General features: G+C 40.4%; 1 protein-coding gene across 1 annotated transcript in view; it reads left to right on the top strand.

The window, feature by feature from the left end:
- Pfdn2 (prefoldin 2) overlaps positions 1-16,840 on the top strand; it is a 43,168-nt gene extending 26,328 nt beyond the window's left edge. The window contains exon 3 of the mRNA XM_080266704.1: positions 14,004-16,840. Coding sequence (XP_080122830.1) covers positions 14,004-14,186 — 183 coding nt within the window. The 3' untranslated portion in view covers positions 14,187-16,840. The remainder of the gene's footprint in view (positions 1-14,003) is intronic.
- The last annotated feature ends 2,854 nt before the right edge of the window (positions 16,841-19,694 follow it).

Raw genomic sequence — 19,694 nt, 5'->3', positions numbered from 1 at the left:
TTGGTTCTAGTGGAGGACACATCTAGCCTGGCACATGTAGGCCACTTTCTACAAACAGGTTTGCAGTTATTCAAAACCGAAGTACCGTATTTCGCGGCATGTAAGACGCAGCATTGTGAAAGACGCACCCTAATTCTGGCAGGGCAGTTCTGTGAAAAAAAAGTTTGCCCCAACCAAGACTGCAGTAAGGTTTCTTGATAAGAGCTATTACCACACAGATACACACTCACCTTTCAGAATCTATTCATTACTGATCATCAGCCTTTGGTTTCTTTTTTTATATACAAAGAATGGTACAGGAAAAGAAAACAATGCCCCTTCTTGACAAAACGTGACGGATATGAGACACTATCACTTTGATACAACACTCACCTTTCAGACTCTATTCAGTACTGCTCATCATCCTTTAGTTTCTTCTTTTATGTACAAAGAATGATACAGGAAAAGAGAAAACAAAACCCCATCTTAACAAAACGTGACTTCAAACCACGAGGCCATCTCAACTTTGTTGATAAAAATGTATCAGTAAACTGATCTAAACATTGTTTTTAATATTTTATGAATTTAAAACCACAAATGAAGTCAATAAACTCTATTCTTTCATTCACTGACGAAAACATAAAATACAATGAATGTTCACATCAGTTCATTTATCCTAAAAGAACCCCGTCATATTCCACACCAGTTACGGAATTTCCTCACATTGCCTTGACTCAAGCACAATATCAGACTACTACCATCATTAATCATGCACTCTAACTAACCTGTAATTACCTCCACAAATAATATAAAAAGGTAGCACTTGTAAATACACAAATTACAATGTTTTACAACCAAAGTTCAATATAGCATGGCTGCTTGGGAACAGGATAGACAGCTGTTTTTACTCTCTTCTCTCAGTATCACTCCTTCACTGTCAGCTATGTTTGCCTTGCAGCATCAACAATTAAAAATGTATGCTTCACTGATCATAATTTACTATAAACATTCATTTCAAAACATACTATGGTGAAAACATCCATTTTACACCTTAGTAACACTGCTGCCTCCCAGTCGCTAGACAGCAGTCTCTACCCCTTCCTCTCAGTATCACTTCCTCACTGTCAGCGATGTTTCCCTTGCAGCATCAACAGTTAAAAATACGTTCTTCACTGATCACAATTTACTAAAAACAGACATTCATCTCAAAACATGTCGAGAATGGTGAAACTATCTCTTAGCAACACTGCTGCATCCCAAGCGCTAGACAACTGGCTCAACCCTCTTCTCCCAGTATCACTCCCTTACTGTCAGCTGTTTTCCTTCCAGCATCAACAATTAAGAATGCATATTTCTCTTACCAGAATTTGTTAAAAACAGTCATCCATCTCAAAACATTCGAGTACTGTGAAAACATCCATTTTTGGTCTTAACACTGCTGCCTCCTAGTCGCTATGGTACACACACAGACACGCACACATGTACACACCACATGCAACATTCGCTCACCTCTGAAACATTTACATCAGTCCGTTTTGGAGTACCCAGTGGCTTTATTATATGCCAAAAACATCAAAATGTATTTGGTTGTTCAATATAAATATCATCACTTAAGGACATGAAACATCTCAAACAATTTATTCATCCAAACATCGTCAGTGCAAGACTAAAGGTGTACAGCACCATTGATCCTAAACTTTCCATGGTTGCATCTGTCATGATCACCTAAAACCTATATTCACTTCATATTACTGACATGATGAAAATTTCACTCATCTTCAAATCCTGAGAATTCATCACTACTTCCCCCGAGTCCTGAAGCATCACTGGAAGTCATCACCACAGTCATCATCACTGTTTCACTGTCACTCTCATACAGTAAATGGTCCTCAGTACCATCCATTGAATTGCTTATACCACACTTCATACGATTTTAACTTGGCAATCGTTTTAACTGAGCACAGGCTATATTCAGACTTGGGGCATTTGATACAGCCCACATTAACCTCCTCAGTACATGTTTCCTGAACTTAATAAAATCATATGGCGAGCATGAATAAACTACCCTATAAAATACATTGCTGGGCTGAAGGAATTATAATAAGCGGATTATCAGTTCCCTAGCCTGACTCTTCCCACTTCTACTTCCTTAACTACACCCACACCAAACTCTCACCTACACCTTAGGATTCTGGTCGTTTCGGCCGTAACGTCCAAAATGGCAAAACGATTTTACAACCTAACCTAACCTAACCTAACCTAACAAATTTGGACGTTACGGCCTAAATGATCCCCATTGCCGATCATGAGAGCTTTGCTTAGGCAGCAGAGATGCAGAGAGTGAACGTTGTCAATCATTCTGATCGCTTCTGTCTGCTAAGAATACAGCAGAAATGGCGGACGCTGATATCAATGCCCGTCAGGCACTGCTATTTCAGATATTGCATCAGTTATGCTACTCAGTGAATTTTATCCTATTTTCATAACAAAATACTGTAATTGGGTGTGCCCTGAGTTGCATAGACATTGCTAAAGTACTTCACTTAGCTGAAAAAGTGAAGCTGTAACTTCGTTAGCTTGCTAGAGTAGGGTGTACGCTAGACACTAAACTGCTAAGTTGCTAAACCGCTAAACCCCTTGACGGTATTGGCCAGTTGAGCTGAAAACAATCCCGTGAATGCTTTGTGTTCTTGAACTTGCATGTTTTAATATCTGCTGCATATATACACTCACAAAATATCACAAAAGTAACTGACCTAATTAGGGTTACTGAATTTCCATACGTGACGAAAGGCTGTTTTGATGACTTGGCAGTTTCACTAGCCAGCATCTCTCCAGCATGATTGCTTTGCTCGTTAGTGAATCGATGGCAAGCAAAGTGGTCATGATTGCCTTTCAGAAGGTTAGCAGACAGTTCACCAGTGATCATGTACGTTAGCTTGCTGGAATAGTGCGGATGCTAAACTGTTAAATTGCTAAACTGCTAAATATCTTCACGATGTTAGCCAGTTGAGCTGTAAACAAACCCGCGAAAGTTTTATGTGATTCTGATCTCGGGTGTTTCTTAAATCTGCTGCATATACACACTAGTGTATATTATTTTTAAAAATAAAATCAAGTCTGCATACTGTAGAAAACACCTGTGGTTGCTAAGCATTGAGATGATCATCTTTATAAGAGTTTCTTCTCAGTGAAGCCTAACTAACCTGCCTTAGTCTAACGTGCAGGACGCATGGGGATATTTTAAGGTAACTTTGAGACAAAAAAGTGCGTCTTATATGCCGCGAAATACGGTATTTTGAGAAACCTGACACGTACCCCCAAAATTCCTTTCACGTACCCCTGGGGGTACGCGTACCCCAGGTTGAGAACCCCTGGATACAGCGCAAAAATAAACATGCTGCAGATTATGAAGAGATTGATTATTTCAATCTGTACATATAATTACATATAATTAGTGAAAAATAAATGCTTCCTTTAAGAATTTGGTAATGAAAAGTTAAATTTGGTAATGAAAATTAAGGAGTATGGTAATGTGGCCGAGCTCAGATCTGACAACCCTGTCCTCAGTTACTGCCTAACCATCGTCGTGGGTGGATGTTTATCGCAATGGATGCTGTACGTGCCCGTTTTTGTGAATAAACAGTGAATAAACTGCAATACCTTGCCACTAGACCACATGGGAATTTACAGTGTCGGGCAGTGTAAAGAAATTAGAATTTAGAGTGCAAAAGATTAAGTGTGGATTGCAAAGTGGGGGTTGAAACTGGCAGTTGAAACTGGTGTGGCACAATTAAGAACAGAATGTGCAGTGTTAAACAACTATAACTCACAGTGCAAAGAATTAAGTGTAGCACAACATTGGATTACTGTAGGTGCTTCAAGAGCATTTTCACAACTACCAGAGCCTAAGAGGAGGCAGCCACAGACATGCTGCAAGTACCCTGTACACTTTTAAATATTTTCCATAACCGCTTCTAATTCCTCATTCTCTGGTTCCTTTTCATTTATTTCATGCTTTATGTCCATTATTGGTGTGAATAGGGCCTTAAATAGGTTTAAATAGGTGCTATGCATGTCTGGTAGGGAGTTATTTAGGTGGCTTTCAAAGTTAGGCTGGGTTAGGGTCCTTAAGTACCAATCCAGCAGGCAGGGGCCCACTATCTGGACGGACCCACTTTCCGGACATGCCTTTGGCTCTTTTATGTCGGATAGTGGAGGGATTACTTATATATATATATATGTATGTATATATATATACATATACAGGTAACTCGCCCGGAACACGATCTCACGGAACGCGCTCGCAATTATACACGGTAAGAGCTGGGATACATATAAGACAACATAAGATTAAAAAACCATTATGAAAACTACAAATTAACGCAGGAGAGGCCTTTGAAAGATCAAATCCTTGAACGTCACCGCAGCGCGCGGTTTGTTTTGATTACGTGACGATCTAGGCGGGAAATTATTCAGTGAGTGAGACATTCCCGAGTACAGTAGCACAGTATTTGTAAGTTAAATATTTACAGTACTGTACTGTTCTGGTAAGTTTATGTGCAACTTAAAGTACTATTAAATAACGTTAAAGCAAGAAATAAAGTCTTATAACCAGTTTACCTGATAGGCGTCAGAATATTGCCTTTTTTATTTGTTCGTTTTTTCCACAGTGCTGTTCAGTATTTGTAAGTTAAATATTTACTGTTCTCGTATGTACTGTACTTGTAAGCACTTAATTAAAGTTAAATCATTAAATAAAGCCTTGTAACCAGATAACCCGAATTATATGATTACCCATGATCGGCGTCGGAATATTGCCTTTTTTGTTTGTTCGTTAAACTCTTACTGTACTGCTTTTCTACAGTACTGTATTTGTAAGTTAAATATTTACTGTTCTGGTATGTACTTGTAAGCAATTAAAGCATTAAATAAAGCCTTGTAACCAGTTAACCTGATTTATATGATTACCCATGATCAGCGTCGGAATATTGCCCTTTTTTTTGTTTGTTCGTTAAAGACTTATAATAAGAGAAAAATACATTTTTGTCTTGGTATCTTTACCTATTTGCTCAGGTTTGCTGTAATGGTTTGCAACTTGTAGAAAACTGTGAAAACTTTCGGGAAGTGAACGAAAATCTGGGACATGACCTTGACTTCACCGTCTCATGTATCATCTGTCAGTTCACCTCATGTATCATCTGTCAGTTCACCACCGGCTGTCGTGACGAGTGGATGTACGATTTTTTCGCTCGTGGCCATGCCTAACCACACACAGTTACACCCATTATCTCGACCCAGACAGAAAATACAACCTTTTTCCTCCCTTGCAAAACACAAACAACCACCCTGTTTACGAGACAGCAATATATATTGCGAAAATAACAAGGTAAAATGATAAAGATGAACGTAAAATGATTGAGAAAGATGAACATGTTATGACGGAAGAAATACGTTTTCCCTGTCTGTAAACGTATTTATTTCTGCTTTGTATCTGTATTCGTAATAATTAGACTTATTGTTAGTTCTGAAACTGCATTACGATTCTATTTTTAGCCATACTCGTGGTGTGGGAGCTGGAAGTTGTGACACAACTTCCTTATTGCTAATCGGACTGACCCTCCACTTTATTCTCCCGTGGCAGAGTCTAGCCTTGGAGGACGTGCAGTTTTCTCATTTAGGACTGAAAATTCAACTCTTTCGCTCCCTTTTCCAAGCATGGGCACAACGATAACGTAAAAAATAACTCGAAACTACCATAAATATATATCAAAAAGGTGAAAATGTATTCATAACATTTTTTTTTTTTCCTGCCATTCCTAACAGATTATGTACTGAAATCATTCGATATCACAGTACTGCATTTCTAAGTTAAATATGTACTGTTCTGGTATGTACTTTTAAGTTAAAGCACTGGTTCCAGTTAACCTAATTTATTACCTATGATCGGCGTCGGAATGTTTCCTTGTGTTTACGTACAGTATTTGTGTGTTGAAGTTTTGCTCAGGAGTACTGTATTTGTGAGTTATAACATTAAATAAACCTTCTAACCACTTAAAGTGCTTTCTAGTGACAGATAACAGCAAAACAACACATTTGGGGGGTCTAGGGAGCAAAATACGGAGTAGTTTAAATATACGCGATTTCGCACCTAACACGGCACGGTAGGAACGAAACCCTCGTGTTCCGTGCGAGTTACCTGTATATAAGTAATCCCTGTACTATCCAGACGCCCACTTATCGGACATTATCGTCCAGGGATCCAATATTCCCAAAATGGTCCAAAAACTGCAAAAAATTAAAAAAAAATCCGACTTTTTCTCGCCCGTAATTTGAACTTGGCGCACGCGGTGCAGAACAGCTTTGTTTTGGTGCGTCATTCCTCCGACGTCCGCTAGAGCGCCCCTGCATCCTCCCAACTTACCGTCCGTCTCTTGTCGTGAGTGCACGCTCATCATCATGGCTGACCGCATGCTTGCTTTTGTGCTGGTGCCTTACCTGCTGCAGGCTCTCCTGCTGCTCTCGTGCCTTTTCTTCGTGTGTGTGATGATGGCCCCTCCGCCTGAGAAGAGGAAGAGAGTGGTTTTGACTCTGGAGAAGAAGAGAGAGATTTTGGAGAAAGTGGATGCGGGATGGTCTTCGTCACGCATCCTTCGTGAGTTCACCCTGGCCCAATCTACTTTGTTTGATATCAAGAGATCCCGAGACAAACTCATGCAGTACACGGCTGACTTCTCGTCGAAAAGCAAATGCAACATGGAGAGGAAGATGATGTTTACTCCCAAGTATGCTGAAGTCGACCGCTCCACGTTGATTTGGTATCGACAGCAACGTGCTGCTGGTGTGATGGTGCGTGGCACGGAGCTGAAGGCTGCTGCTGAGAAGTTCGCAAGGTTTCACGACACCCTAGACTTCAAGGCATCCGAGGGTTGGCTCTTCGCGTTCAAGTTACAACATGGCCTCAGCAACTGTAAGTCTCATGGCAAAGCTTTGGACGCTAATGAGGATGGAGTTGACGAGTTTCAGCGCAAGGTGAAGGGCTTGATCGACAGGGAGGGCCTAACTCTCGGTCAAGTCTACAACGCTGACGAAACTGGCTTATTCTATCGCTCTTTGCCTACGAACACTCTAGCCGAGGAGACAGAGAAGCGTGTACCTGGCCGCAAGCTCTGCAAGCAATGGATATCTGCTTTGTGTTGTGCCAATGCTAACGGCATGCATCGGCTCAAGCCCGTTATTGTTGGCTGTGCAAAGCAGCCTCGGTGTCTTTGTGGGGTGATGGATGTCCTTCTTGTCGTCTGGTACCATTCCTTGAAGGCATGGTTCACAGCCCTGATCTTCAAAGACTGGTTCCACCGCCACTTCGTCAAGGAGGTCATCCATTACCAGACGGAGAAACAGGGAATCCCACGCGACCAGGTAAAGGCCCTCCTTCTCCTCGACAATGCACCTGCCCACCTGTGTTACAAGGAGTTGGTGGCTGGGAATGGGCACATTAGGTGCATGTTTCTGCCACCTAATACTACTGCTCTCATCCAACCAATGGACCAAGGAGTGATAGTGGCAACGAAGAGGCTGTACCGGCGGAAGTTCCTGGACAAGGTGATGGTTGTTTTCGAGGACGAGGACGAGCGCAGGGAGGGACGGGACATGCGAGGCCAGCAGACTTTGGAAAACATTCGCCGCTACAACATCAAGTCTGCCTTGAACAACTGGGCCAGTGCATGGAAGGAAATCCCTGTCAAGACTCTAGAAAATGGTTGGTCTCGTGTGCTTCTTGGAACAGACGTGGAGCACGATTTCCTAGGTTTTGACGTGGATGACTTCCATGCACATCTACGTGCGCATGGCAACGATGTTGAAGTGGACGAAGTGCATGAGTGGTTAGATGACGACGAGGGCGATCCTGGGTATCAGACCATGTCTGATATCGAGATCGCATCTTCAGTTGCAAGTGTCAGTACCCAGCTTGAAGATTCTGACGAGGATGGTGACGATGATGCGGACTCCTCTCAGCGTGACACTACTCCAGCCATCCCCAAGCTGAGCGCACTCTGGGAACACCTTGAGTTCGTTCTGGACTACCTGGAGCACCCGGACTGCGACAGGGAGATGGGGCCCTTGGGACTTGTTGAGGAAGTGTGTGCTTTCAGGCAGCGCATCATTAATCGTCAAAATCGTTGTTCCTTGCGTCAATCAATGATTGACTGCTTTTTCAGGCCCGTGACCCCCGCTGTGCCCAGCCCTGGCTCCACTCCATTGCCTCCCCAAGACAGGCCCTCATGCTCTGAGCCACAGCCCAGCACATCAGGCACGGTGGAGTCACCACTCGATGTGAGTTTGCGCCTCTCTTCAGAGTCGTCTGCAGTGGGTACGCCATCACCACGACCCAGCGACGCACCCATAGGTCACCTGCATGTGCTACTCTCAGACTCTGACAGTGATTAGATGCCAAGAACTTCCCCACTAGGCCACACAGGAATTTACAGTGTTGTGCAGTGAAAAAAACTGCATAGTGTTAAGGAATTTGAGGTGTGAGTGAAAAGACAAAGATTTAGTGGACTGTAAGTATAATGTAAATTAACTTGAGTGTGTTTTGTTTAGAAAATGGTTTTATGAGTGGAAAGACTTAAAGTGCAGAGTGCAACACTTATTTCATTGAGGTACAATGGAGCGCAAGTAAGACAAGAGTTCGCAGTGTTAAGAGAATGGAATCCTGAGTGCAAATGACTTAAGTTCTGTGCAAGACTTCATGAACAGTGTACTGCAAGTGCTTCAGGAAATCCTTCTTACTGTCAGAGTCTGAGAGGAGGCGGGTTATTCATCAAGATGGCCAGGGACTTGCTGTAAGTACCCAGAATGTTTCATATTGTACTTTACTGTTTTTTCCATACTTACCTCTAACACCTCATTTCACTCTTTTATGTCCCTTATTGGTGTGAATAGTGTCTTAGGTGCTATGCATGTGCAGTAGGGAGGTGTTTTTCTGAGTTAGGCTAGGTTAGGGTCCATAACTACCAGTCCAGGAGCCAGGGACTTGTTATAAGTACCCAGAATGTTTAATATTGTATAAACCTACCTCAAAAACCTCATTTTATGGTTCTTTTGCATTTATTCCAGTCTTTTATGCCCCTTATTGGTGTGATTTGGGTCTTAAATAGGTGCTATGCATATCCAGAGGGAGTTGTGAAGGTGTTTTTCTGAGTTAGGGTTCATAAGTACAAGTCCAGGAGGCTGGGGCCCAATATCTGGATGGGATCACTATCCGGACATGCCGTTGGCTCTATTACATCGGATATTGGAGGGACTACTCTACTTGAGTAGTGTGATAAGTAAGGATGGAAGTTTAGAGGGTGAAGTGCTTGAAAGGGCACAACAGAGAAAAAAGGTTGTTAGTTCTTTGAAAGTAGTGATAAGAAACAGGAAGTGAGCGTGGACTTAAAAAAGTGGCAGTATTGTCATACCAACCCTAACATACAGAAGTGAAGCTTGGACCTTGTTAGAATGACACAAATCAAGAGTGAGAGTAGTGGAAATGAGTTATTTGAGAGGAGCAGGTGGAGTTATATGGAGAGACAGACTGACAAATGAGAAAGTGAAGGAGCATTGTGGTGTGGATGTGGATGTGATAGAAAGCATTAGGAGAAATACTGTGAGGTGGTTTGGCCATGTGGAGAGGATGGAGAGCGAGAGACTAGTGAGGAGAGTGTATATGAGTGAGGTGGAGGATGGCAGAGGGAGGGGGAGGCCAAGGCTGAGATGGAGGGATGAAGTGGAGAGTTATATGAGAAAAGGGTGTGTGAGCTGGGAGCAGGGCAGTGAAATGGTGGGGGACAGGGCGACATGGAGATGATTTGTTTGTGGCTACTCCTTATTGGATTAAGGTGTCTGGCAATATTTTTTTTTAATATACAATAACAACAGAGGAATGGAAAACGAATAAAAAAAATTAATCCATTGACCTGATTATAGGTGTCCTTCATTAAAAGAAAAATCTGTAACTTGAACAGCCGTAGGTTTGAGGGAAACCACTCCGGGGAAGTGAGTTACAAAGAGATGCAATTCAGGGAATAGAAGAATTCTGATTGGCAGAAATTCTGCAATATGGCAGTTTGACAGTCCAGTCATGAGCACTACCAGATGCCCGCATGGTGCTGGGGAAGGCGTGGTGAGGTGGCACAATGGATGCAACTTTGTGTGAGCATTTTCCATAAAAGTATGTAAAATAATGCGAAGGAGGCAACAATCCTTCATACCTGAAGGGAGGTAATTCATTGGTAATACTGTAGTAGGAGTATTAATAATTGTCATGGCTCCATTTTGGATTTTGTCCAGTTGTATTAGCGCAACCTCTCATCCATTCCACAAGAGTGAGCAATGTTCCAGCTGAGATCGCACATAATTCTTGTTAATTACAGCTATACTGCTTGTCAGTGAAGAGGTTACGGACTCTACACAGTAATCCAAGTTTCTTTGACACGGTTTTAGCAAGTGATGTAACATGAGAGGTTCAGCTGAGGGCATTGTTAAGTGAAACACTGAGAATTTCAGTACTTTTAGAGGTAGGAATAGTAGTAACATTGAAGATAATATAGGAATCAGGCAGTATTTGTCTCTTAGTAAATTGTATATATTTGGTTTTCCAAGCATTAAATGATACCATGTTATTTTGATCTTTGATGAGTCTTGATTTATGGAGATTGCTGTACTGAGTTGTGAGTTAGTGATATTAAACTTTGTGAATTGGTGTTTAAGTGTGTGATTGAAGTGTGAAGTGTTCAGTCGTCTGCATGAGTGAATGGGATTATGGGTGACAGATAAGAGACAATTAATATGAAGTAGGAATAGGGTTGGAGCCAGAACTGATCCTTGTGGCATGCCAGCATTAATCAAGTGGAAATTGGAATATACATCATCTACTTTTATCTTTCTGTCACTAAGATATGAGGAAATCAGAGGAACAAAAGATGATAGGCCATAGCAAGGGAATTGAAATAGCAGGGAATGGTGCCACACTCTCTCAGAATCTTTAGAAATATCAAGGGCTACTGCATGGGTTTCTCCATGTTGGTTAAACTGATGGATGGTATGAGTCAGGAAATTGAGTTTATCAACAGTGGATTTTTCATGGCAAAAGCCATACTGTCAATCACCAATAAAGTTGTTGGATTCAAGATGTTTAACAATGTGCTGATTGATTACAGTCTCAAATCCTTTACCAAGAGATTTGATAGCTATTGGTCTGTAATCAGAGGGGTCAGAGGAACTTCTTTTCTTTGGAATTGGGTGTATACTGGCTTCAACTCAAGAATTAGATAATGAAGTACGTATGCGTAGTCTGAATAATTTAGCTAGAACAGCAGCAGGTTCTGGGGAACACTTTTGCAAAACAAATGAAGGAGATCCAGCTGGACCTGGAGCTTTGTTGGTTGGTAAATTGTTTAGAATGAATTTTACATATCTAGTCTGTATCTTAAGTGGAGCTGTTTCTGGAGAGTCCAGTTCTAGTACAGGGACATTCTGGTTGATTTCCTCTAAGGTAGAATTTCTGGCAGATGTACTGGCAAGGATGTTCACTTTACCACATGGGTCATTTACAGTGTTAACATCAGAAGATTTTAGTGGGGAATGGGTGATGATTTGTTAAAGTTATTATTGAAAGAAATGAGAGTTGACCAGAATATTCTATTGTCACTGGGATTATTTAATAGTTTGGATGCTTGGTTGTAATTTGGAAAGAATTTGAGTGTAAAGTGGAGGGACTGTAAGATAATGTTCTGGAAAGAGGTGAAGAGAGTAAGACAGGGTGGAAGTGAGGTTAGCAGGGGAGTGAAAGATAAAAATGGTAGATTACTAGTGGAGAAGGGAGAAAAAGCGAGCAGATGGAGAGAACACTTTAAGGAATTGTTGAACATAGAGGATGGAAGTAATGTGAGTATAAGTGGCTGGGGAATGGCTGAGAGGAGGAGGGAGGTGAGAAGACAGGAAGAAATCAGTAGGATAGAAGTTGTGGAAGCAATGAAGAAAGTTAAATTGGGGAAAGCCCCAGGAATTGATGGAGTGTGTGGTGAAATGCTGAAGCATGGGGGAGAGATTGTAGTAAAATGGATGTGGAAGATGTGTAGATTGGCCTGGGAGGAAGGTAGAGTCTCGGAGGATTGGAAGTCAGGTAATAATTATTTCCTTGCACAAAGGAAAAGGGGAAAAAGAAGTGTGTGGTAATCATAGGGGCATTTGTCTTCTTAGTGTAATAGGAAAAGTGTATGGTAGGATACTTATTGACAGAGTTAGAGAAAGAACAGAGGAATTAGTTGGAGAAGAACAGGGAGGCTTTAGGAAGGGAAGAGGTTGTGTAGATCAGACATTCATTCTTAGATCTTTAGTGGAAAAGTTTCTAGAGAAGGGAAAGAAGTTGTATGCGGCTTTCATGGATTTGGAGAAAGCATATGACAGGGTGGATAGACAAGGATTGTGGAAAGTATTAAGAATATATGGAGTAGATGGGAAGTGGTTGAATGCTGTGAAGAGTATGTATGATAGTGCTAAGGCTGCAGTGCGTGTGGATGGTGGACTAAGTGAATTTTTCTCTTTGAAGGTTGGGTTGAAACAGGGATGTGTCATGTCTCCATGGTTGTTCAATCTGTACATGGATGGGGTAATAAAAGAGGTACAAGGTAGGGTAGTGGATGTTGGAGTGGCCCTGGTGAGAGAGGATAGTGTTTGGAAATTCCCTGTACTGTTGTTTGCAGATGATACTGTGTTGTTGAGTGAAAACGAAGGGGAGCTGCAAGGCTTGGTGGATGAGTTTGGGAGAGTGTGTAAGAAACAGAATCTAAAGGTGAATGTAGGGAAGAGTAAAGTGAAGGTCTTTGAGAGAGGTGAAGTCAGTGAATGTACAGCGAGGTTGAATGGTGAGGAATTGGAAAATGTGAGTATGTTTAAGTACTTGGGTAGTGTGATGAGTAAGGATGGAGGTTTGGAAGGTGAAGTGCTTGAAAGGGTACAGCAGGGAAGAAAGGTTGCTGGTTTTTTGAAAGCAGTGATAAGAAACAGGGAAGTGAGCATGGAAGTGAAAAAGTTACTACATGACAGTATTGTTATACCAACTCTAACGTATCGAAGTGAAGTTTGGACGTTGTTGGAAAGACACAAGTCAAGAGTGAGAGCAGTGGAAATAAGTTATTTAAGAGGAGCCTGTGGAGTCACATGGAGAGACACGCTGATGAATGAGGATATAAAGGAGCGTTGTGGTGTGGATGTGGATGTGATAGGAAGCATTATGAGGAACACACTGATGTGGTTTGGCCATGTGGAGAGGATGGAGGGTGAAAGACTGATGAAGAGAGTGTATGTGAGTGAGGTGGAGGGGGGAAGAGGGAGGGGGAGGCTGAGGATAAGATGGAGGGATGGGGTGGAGAGGTATATGAGAGAGGGGGGTGTGAGTTGGGAGCAGGGTAGTGAAATGGCGGGGGACAGGGCGACGTGGAGGCGTTTTGTTTGTGGCCACCCCAAACTTGATTAAGGCTTCTGGCAATAGATAGATAGATATATGCTAAGGACTTTGGATCGTTGCTCTGGCACAGTTGCACAGTTGCAGTCGTACTGTTTTAGGGAGTCAGATCTTATAGTGAACTGTTGACTGAATATGAACCATTCCATACCAGCTTGATAGATAAACAGGAAATAACCCTTGTCAAGTTGCGGATCTCACAGGAGGCACAATGAATGCCTGCATGGCCCAAGTTGAAAGCCTCATTTGGGGGGCAGTTTACATTGGATATAAAACAGTGACACTATGGGAGGTACAAAGAATCATCCCTGCAGATGTTAAGCACTATTGGCTGTTAGAGTAGTAGTTTTTCTTAAGGAGGTTTTGGAGAACATCCTGAAAATGAAACTTACATGAAGGGCTATGAATGAAAACCATCATAATTACTGGTAGTATATGCTAAGCTAACTTAACCATCTGAGAGATAGTTGTAATTATATCCCATAGTTCATACAAGACCCCTCTTCATTTACAGCTAACCAAAGTGATAGACAGCCTGAATGTGAAGTTGGTGAGCAAGGGTAAGGAAGTAAATGAGTACCGGGCTAAGCACAATATAAAGATTCGTGGCCAGGATGACCCCTCACCTCAGACCCCAGCTGACAACACATCCTCACCTGCCGCCACTCAAGGAGTCCTTGTTTCAAGCAAGTCATAGGTATAGAGATACTGAGTCATTTGTTTAGTATTTCATCACTAATTTTTCCTTAATTAAGATAGACAAAGATGGTGCCATGGCAACAGAAGTTGCTGTGTTAAGGGAATGGACAGCATTGTGATCAGTTACTACAGCACAAAGGCATAGGACAGCAGTCAGGCGTTAACCAAAAGTTTGATGTTTTATTTATTCCTGATGGCCTTGTTCTAAGTTATGCTGAAGGGAGCTTTGGGATTCAGAGACTTTCCCAGCTTTCTAAATAATGCTTGTGATTATGGAGTTAATAGCTTGTTGAACAATTTTGAGTACAGAGTGGGTTTTGGGAGTGATGTGTCCATGTAGAGATTGCTTTGCATTGTATTAGAATACAGTACAGTGAGAATAGATGGTATCCTCTATATACTGTATATGTATTATAATGTACTTTTTATCATTGACAGGGAATCTCTACACAGATTGAGAAACTAAATACCGGCACTGAGTATGTTTACCCAGAGTTTGTACAGAATCTTGTGACTGTATTAAATATTAGTTAGAAATTTCAAGCATTTCTTTTGACCAGCAGAAATTAGTGTAGATTTGATATAATATTTAAGCCCAGGTTATTCAATTGTAGATGTATAAAAAAAAAAAAAAAACTACAGTACAGTGCTCTCTCCCACATCTTATGCATGTTAGGCACAGAGATTCTGATCTTGTGCTAAGGAAGAATAATGATGATCACATCAGAAGCGTAATCTCTCATTTTTCAAGTAATCGCTGTAAAACCTCCATGTGAAAATTACTTTTTGGTATGTCTTTTCATTATTTTGGTGCAGTTCACCATTATAAGATTGCTGTTTTCATGATTGTCTTCATTTGTACATCTACCAAGCACTTAAGAATCAACATAGAATGAGGGATATATTGATAAATATGAAAAAAGAACAGTCTGTGATAATAGTCACCTCTTATGGAGATTTGTTTATTAGCAAAGAATTATTCAGCTTTATTATTGTTTTGTATAGGTTTTTTCGTATCATCAGATGGAATCGTGTGTAGTATGTTAGAGAGTTGATCTAAACCAATAATGACCAGATATAGGTGGAAAAAAATTATTCCATTTTGACAACCTGGTACCAGTTAATTTTTTCCCAAAAGTTATGTTAAACAGAAAGTTTTCATTTGATGAGGATTTTTGGGTACCTGTAACATGCAAAATGAACAAGAGCATTGTATGTCCTTGATGCTGCATGTACAGCACTGTGCTATATCAGGTTTAACACAGTATGTTGTGGTTGCCAGCTATAAAGTATTCACTGGAGATTTCATTGTAAAGAAATATTTTTAAAAATGTAGAAAATATAGAGTGCTTGATTATTCACGTATTTTTTGGATTTTATCCACTGGGTAACCTTAAACAAATGACAAGAAGTGTCTCCCATCTACTGTATTACAGTATTTGAAACATAAATGTTGATATTTGTGTGCATCATGGCATGTATCTGCTGTTAAGGTATATATACAGAAAATAAATAGAAAAAGTGGAAACTATTTAATGGGTAAAAATGGAAACTATTTAATGGGTCTTTCATTAATTCTTATGGTGAGATGTCATTCTTATTGTAGAGAACTAGTTTACAAGAAAGAACTGGAACAAAAGTTATTATAAATAATGTATGTAGTTTGTACAATACTGCAGTGCAGTCACAGAAGTATTGTCTTTTAAGAAGGCACTAAGATACATCATTGTAGCTCATATTTTAACAGTTTGGAAGTTCTCTTTTTTACAACAATAATCAACTTCATTATCCAGATTCAAAAGTTAACATTTGTAGTAATCTTTATGTATAAAAGTTGGGAACAAAAGTTGAGTAAATCTAAATAGATTGTAGCTATGACTTCTGTACTTTGTGTCCTTATACAAATATGATTATGTGAGCAGCATTATATTACTTTTGTAGGGAATGTAGGAAGAGTGACAAGGTATAGCATCAGAGAGTGGCAAGATTTTGAGAGGCAAGAGACAAGATCACCACTGCCATGAATAGGTTTATTTTTTCTTTTTTATATATGTACTATCTCATTCATGTTTGAATTGTGATGGTTGCAGGTACTGCTTGATAGCTTTCAGAACATAAATGTTGAATTTGTAAAGGTACCAGAATATTTATTACTCTTCCCATAATGAAATGCAAGTATTATAAGCATAACAGCTCTCACTTTTGAGCGAAGCTGATGTTTATTTTATCTGCCTTTACCCATATCAGTAGCTTGGCATTTTAACTCAAGTATACTTGCTCTTCAATGTGCTGCAGTTTCTCATGTAGCGCTCATCATCAGGCATGCATGAAACTTTCGTTATGTATTTTGGCTAACTCGTTGCTGTATATTGTCACATGTGATACTTTAGGACCTCAGACTTAGTGATAAAAGACTGTAACATCAGTTTGCATGTGTAGAATGTGCATTCAGTTTAAGGGAACTTGTGATACAGTATATGAAGTAGATTACTAATCTGAAAGCTGTAACATTTCTATCAGTGGTAGATCAAAGTGCAAATATGTGTCAGTAATTATTACCAGTGTATTTGAAGGTTGTGGTAGTAGTAATAGCTTTATTGTTTATCTTTTTTTTTTCTTTTTTTTTTTTTTTTCCCCACCATCATATAAGAACTCCATTAAAGACTAGAGCTACCCTTATGGTCTGTAGTATATGGTCCTGTAGGACTAAAATATACAGTACTGTAATATTGATTGAATTACCTATGACACACAGACTGGAAGAAGGCCATTACAGCTTATGCTTTAATACAAAGTAAATTGCTGATGAGTTTATAATAAAATTTTGATCTCACATAAACTTCAGATTTATCTTGTGCGTATGAATATCAGTATCTTGCTTTGTGCCTCATTGCTTTGGAGGATCTTTAACAAAGCTTTATTAATTTTGTTTTGGGTTTACAGTGAAAGTCACATACAATAATTTCCCATTTTTAATGCCTGCCACCTTAGTAACCTTACACAAATGATATGCAAGTTATGTTCTTTCACAAAGTAACATTTGTCCTTTTAAGCTCTTCAATCCTGTGTGTACTTTTAATTTTATTCTTAGTACTCTCAAACTGTTTTATTATTAGTGATGTCCTGTAATGTAAGGATTAATGGAGGCTATCCTAAAATGAATAAAATCACCTACAAACAGTAAGAATAAAGTAAGAAACTACATCATGTGATTGAAGCAGTTAACATTTAGAAAGTGTTATTTTTTTTTAAATTTTCATAGTTTGAAAAATTTTCAGTGTTTACCCCACACAAAGTAGATGCAAAGTTGTATCTGGGAGATTGTCTACTTTCTCTCCTGTATTTATGTTTGCTATTCACAGTATGAAAAACATTAAATGCTTTCATAATGAAACTGGTTTTAATACGGGACCATGTATTCTTCAGTTACATTTGTTGGTGTTGCTTTGTACTTTTAATCTATAATCATGCAGTTTGATGAGATTCTTTCTGACTGAATAATAGTAGACAAATACCTTGAAAAGACCATAGTGACAAATTTGCTGGTGTTGTCAAATTAAGAGAATGTCATTTAACTGATTAAGAACATTCAGTACAACCGCATGTGTAATCAGCCAGTCTAGTACTGGGTAGAGAGGATTGTAACTTGGTTGGAGTTTATACATTTTATTGGATTAGCCGCTTTATCTCAAGGCTAAAGTTGATAATATTGTTAGCAGATATTGCTTGGTTCTTAAGGACAATCTTTTCTTTTTCAACGGTCATGATGAGCCTCTTCTTTACTATGTATGAATATAGAAATTTTATCCAGTTCTCCCTCCCCTGGTTCTGCCAGTGTTTTAGCCCTGATGATGTCCCTGGCTTCTCTTCCCAATACTTCTCTGAATCTTCCTACTGAAACCCCAACCTGTACTCACCTCTACTGTTTCATCTTCCTTACCTATGTCAGTTCATGCCTTACAGTCCCTTTTATATACAACTCTGTCCACCTGTTCATCTTCTGTAGTAAATTTTGAACCTTATTTTTGCCTTCACCCCTACATCCATCTACCCGTCTGTTTCTTTGACTTCATTGTCATGTCCTTCTACTTCTTCCCTACTCACTAACCCTATTGGGCTTCAGACCTGGTCTCAGTATTTTAACATCACCTTACAAACAAAGGCTCTCTTGCTTCACCTCTGTCTGTTATACCAAGTAGGCACCAATGTTACGTTCTCTGTGCGACCCATGGCTCTCGTCTTTTTAACCCATTGCATCTGGCATATATTCCCGTCAACCCTTCTCCCAGCTGGGCATTCCTAAGAAAATCGTCTATTTTTAAACCTTCATATCTCAGCTAATACTTAACCAGAAATATAAAAAACTGTCATAATACTTACCAATCCTTCGACCTCAAACAGATAGCCTCAAATTGTCTGTGAAGGGCGTGTAGTGATGTAGTCAGAGAGAGTGAGTGAGGAAAGGGAGCATTTTTTTTTTTTTCACGTCTGTATGTGTGATAGATGTATGGTGACACAACTAAGGCTTATACTAGCCCTCCACAATAATAACATTTCCAGAAGACTGCAGTCCACCACAAACACAATTTACATGTACGTTTTTCAAAAATGTGGCAGGAGTGCTGCTGTGAGTCTCGTAACCATAGCAACGACTGTAATGCTAGGTGTTTTAGGGTTGACTTCCCGTCCCTCTAACGCCTAGTATGTAACTGGGTTCCCTTTCTAGACCAGAGCTTAGACAAATAAGAGAGAGGCAGGACACAAAAACTCAGGGCAACAACCTTACATGTGTATTACTAAATTCTACAGTGGAATGGGTAGATGTCACGAATACAGATATACTGGACAATTATAATTCTTAGGCCTAGATATGGGTTATTAGTATAGTGCAGGATACTATTCAGGTCAAGGTTGGGTAAAGTGAATAGCACTTTGGGCAGAGGGATTATATACTGTTATTGCAGGAAGTCCAAGTTTTATATAATGGTGGAGTGGGTGGTACTATTTCACTATTGGTACTTTAACACTGGGGTCTGTGTATGATCTTAGTATGATGCGGCGTTATTAGCTGGTAGCGTATTCACTGTAATAGACCCGTATTTCATTGCCTTGCCGTGTTCACAGTTTCATTGTTACTTTTACTCACACCACCACTCTTTTATATTGTCACTGATGCTTTTCTCACTGACTTCCTCTGTACTGTTAATTCACAGCTCTGCCTTCACTTCACTAGGTCACGGATACCGTGCTTTCACTGTCACTCCTTTCGAGTCTGGGCGTCGTGGTGGTCAGGTACAAGGGTGTTGGAGGTGACTCGGCCTCACTACAGATGGGGCTGGGTTCCGCAGGGGGTCTCTGTGTTCAGGGGCCACAGGATCACGCGTAGGGGCGTCCTCTCTCATCCGGGACTGCTGGTGGCGAAGGGTACAGCACTTTCAGGGCTTGGGGCGGGAGTCCTGCCCTTGGGGCTGGGGCTAAATAGCTGCCTGAACTTCTCGCTCAGGCA

The sequence above is a fragment of the Coenobita brevimanus genome, chromosome 21 (genome assembly GCF_032717465.1).
Source record: "Coenobita brevimanus isolate Jiangsu-jjx chromosome 21, ASM3271746v2, whole genome shotgun sequence".
Classification (NCBI taxonomy): Eukaryota; Metazoa; Arthropoda; class Malacostraca; order Decapoda; family Coenobitidae; genus Coenobita; species Coenobita brevimanus.
The sequence above is the reverse complement of the archived record's forward strand: the minus strand, read 5'-3'. Positions and strand labels throughout refer to the sequence as shown.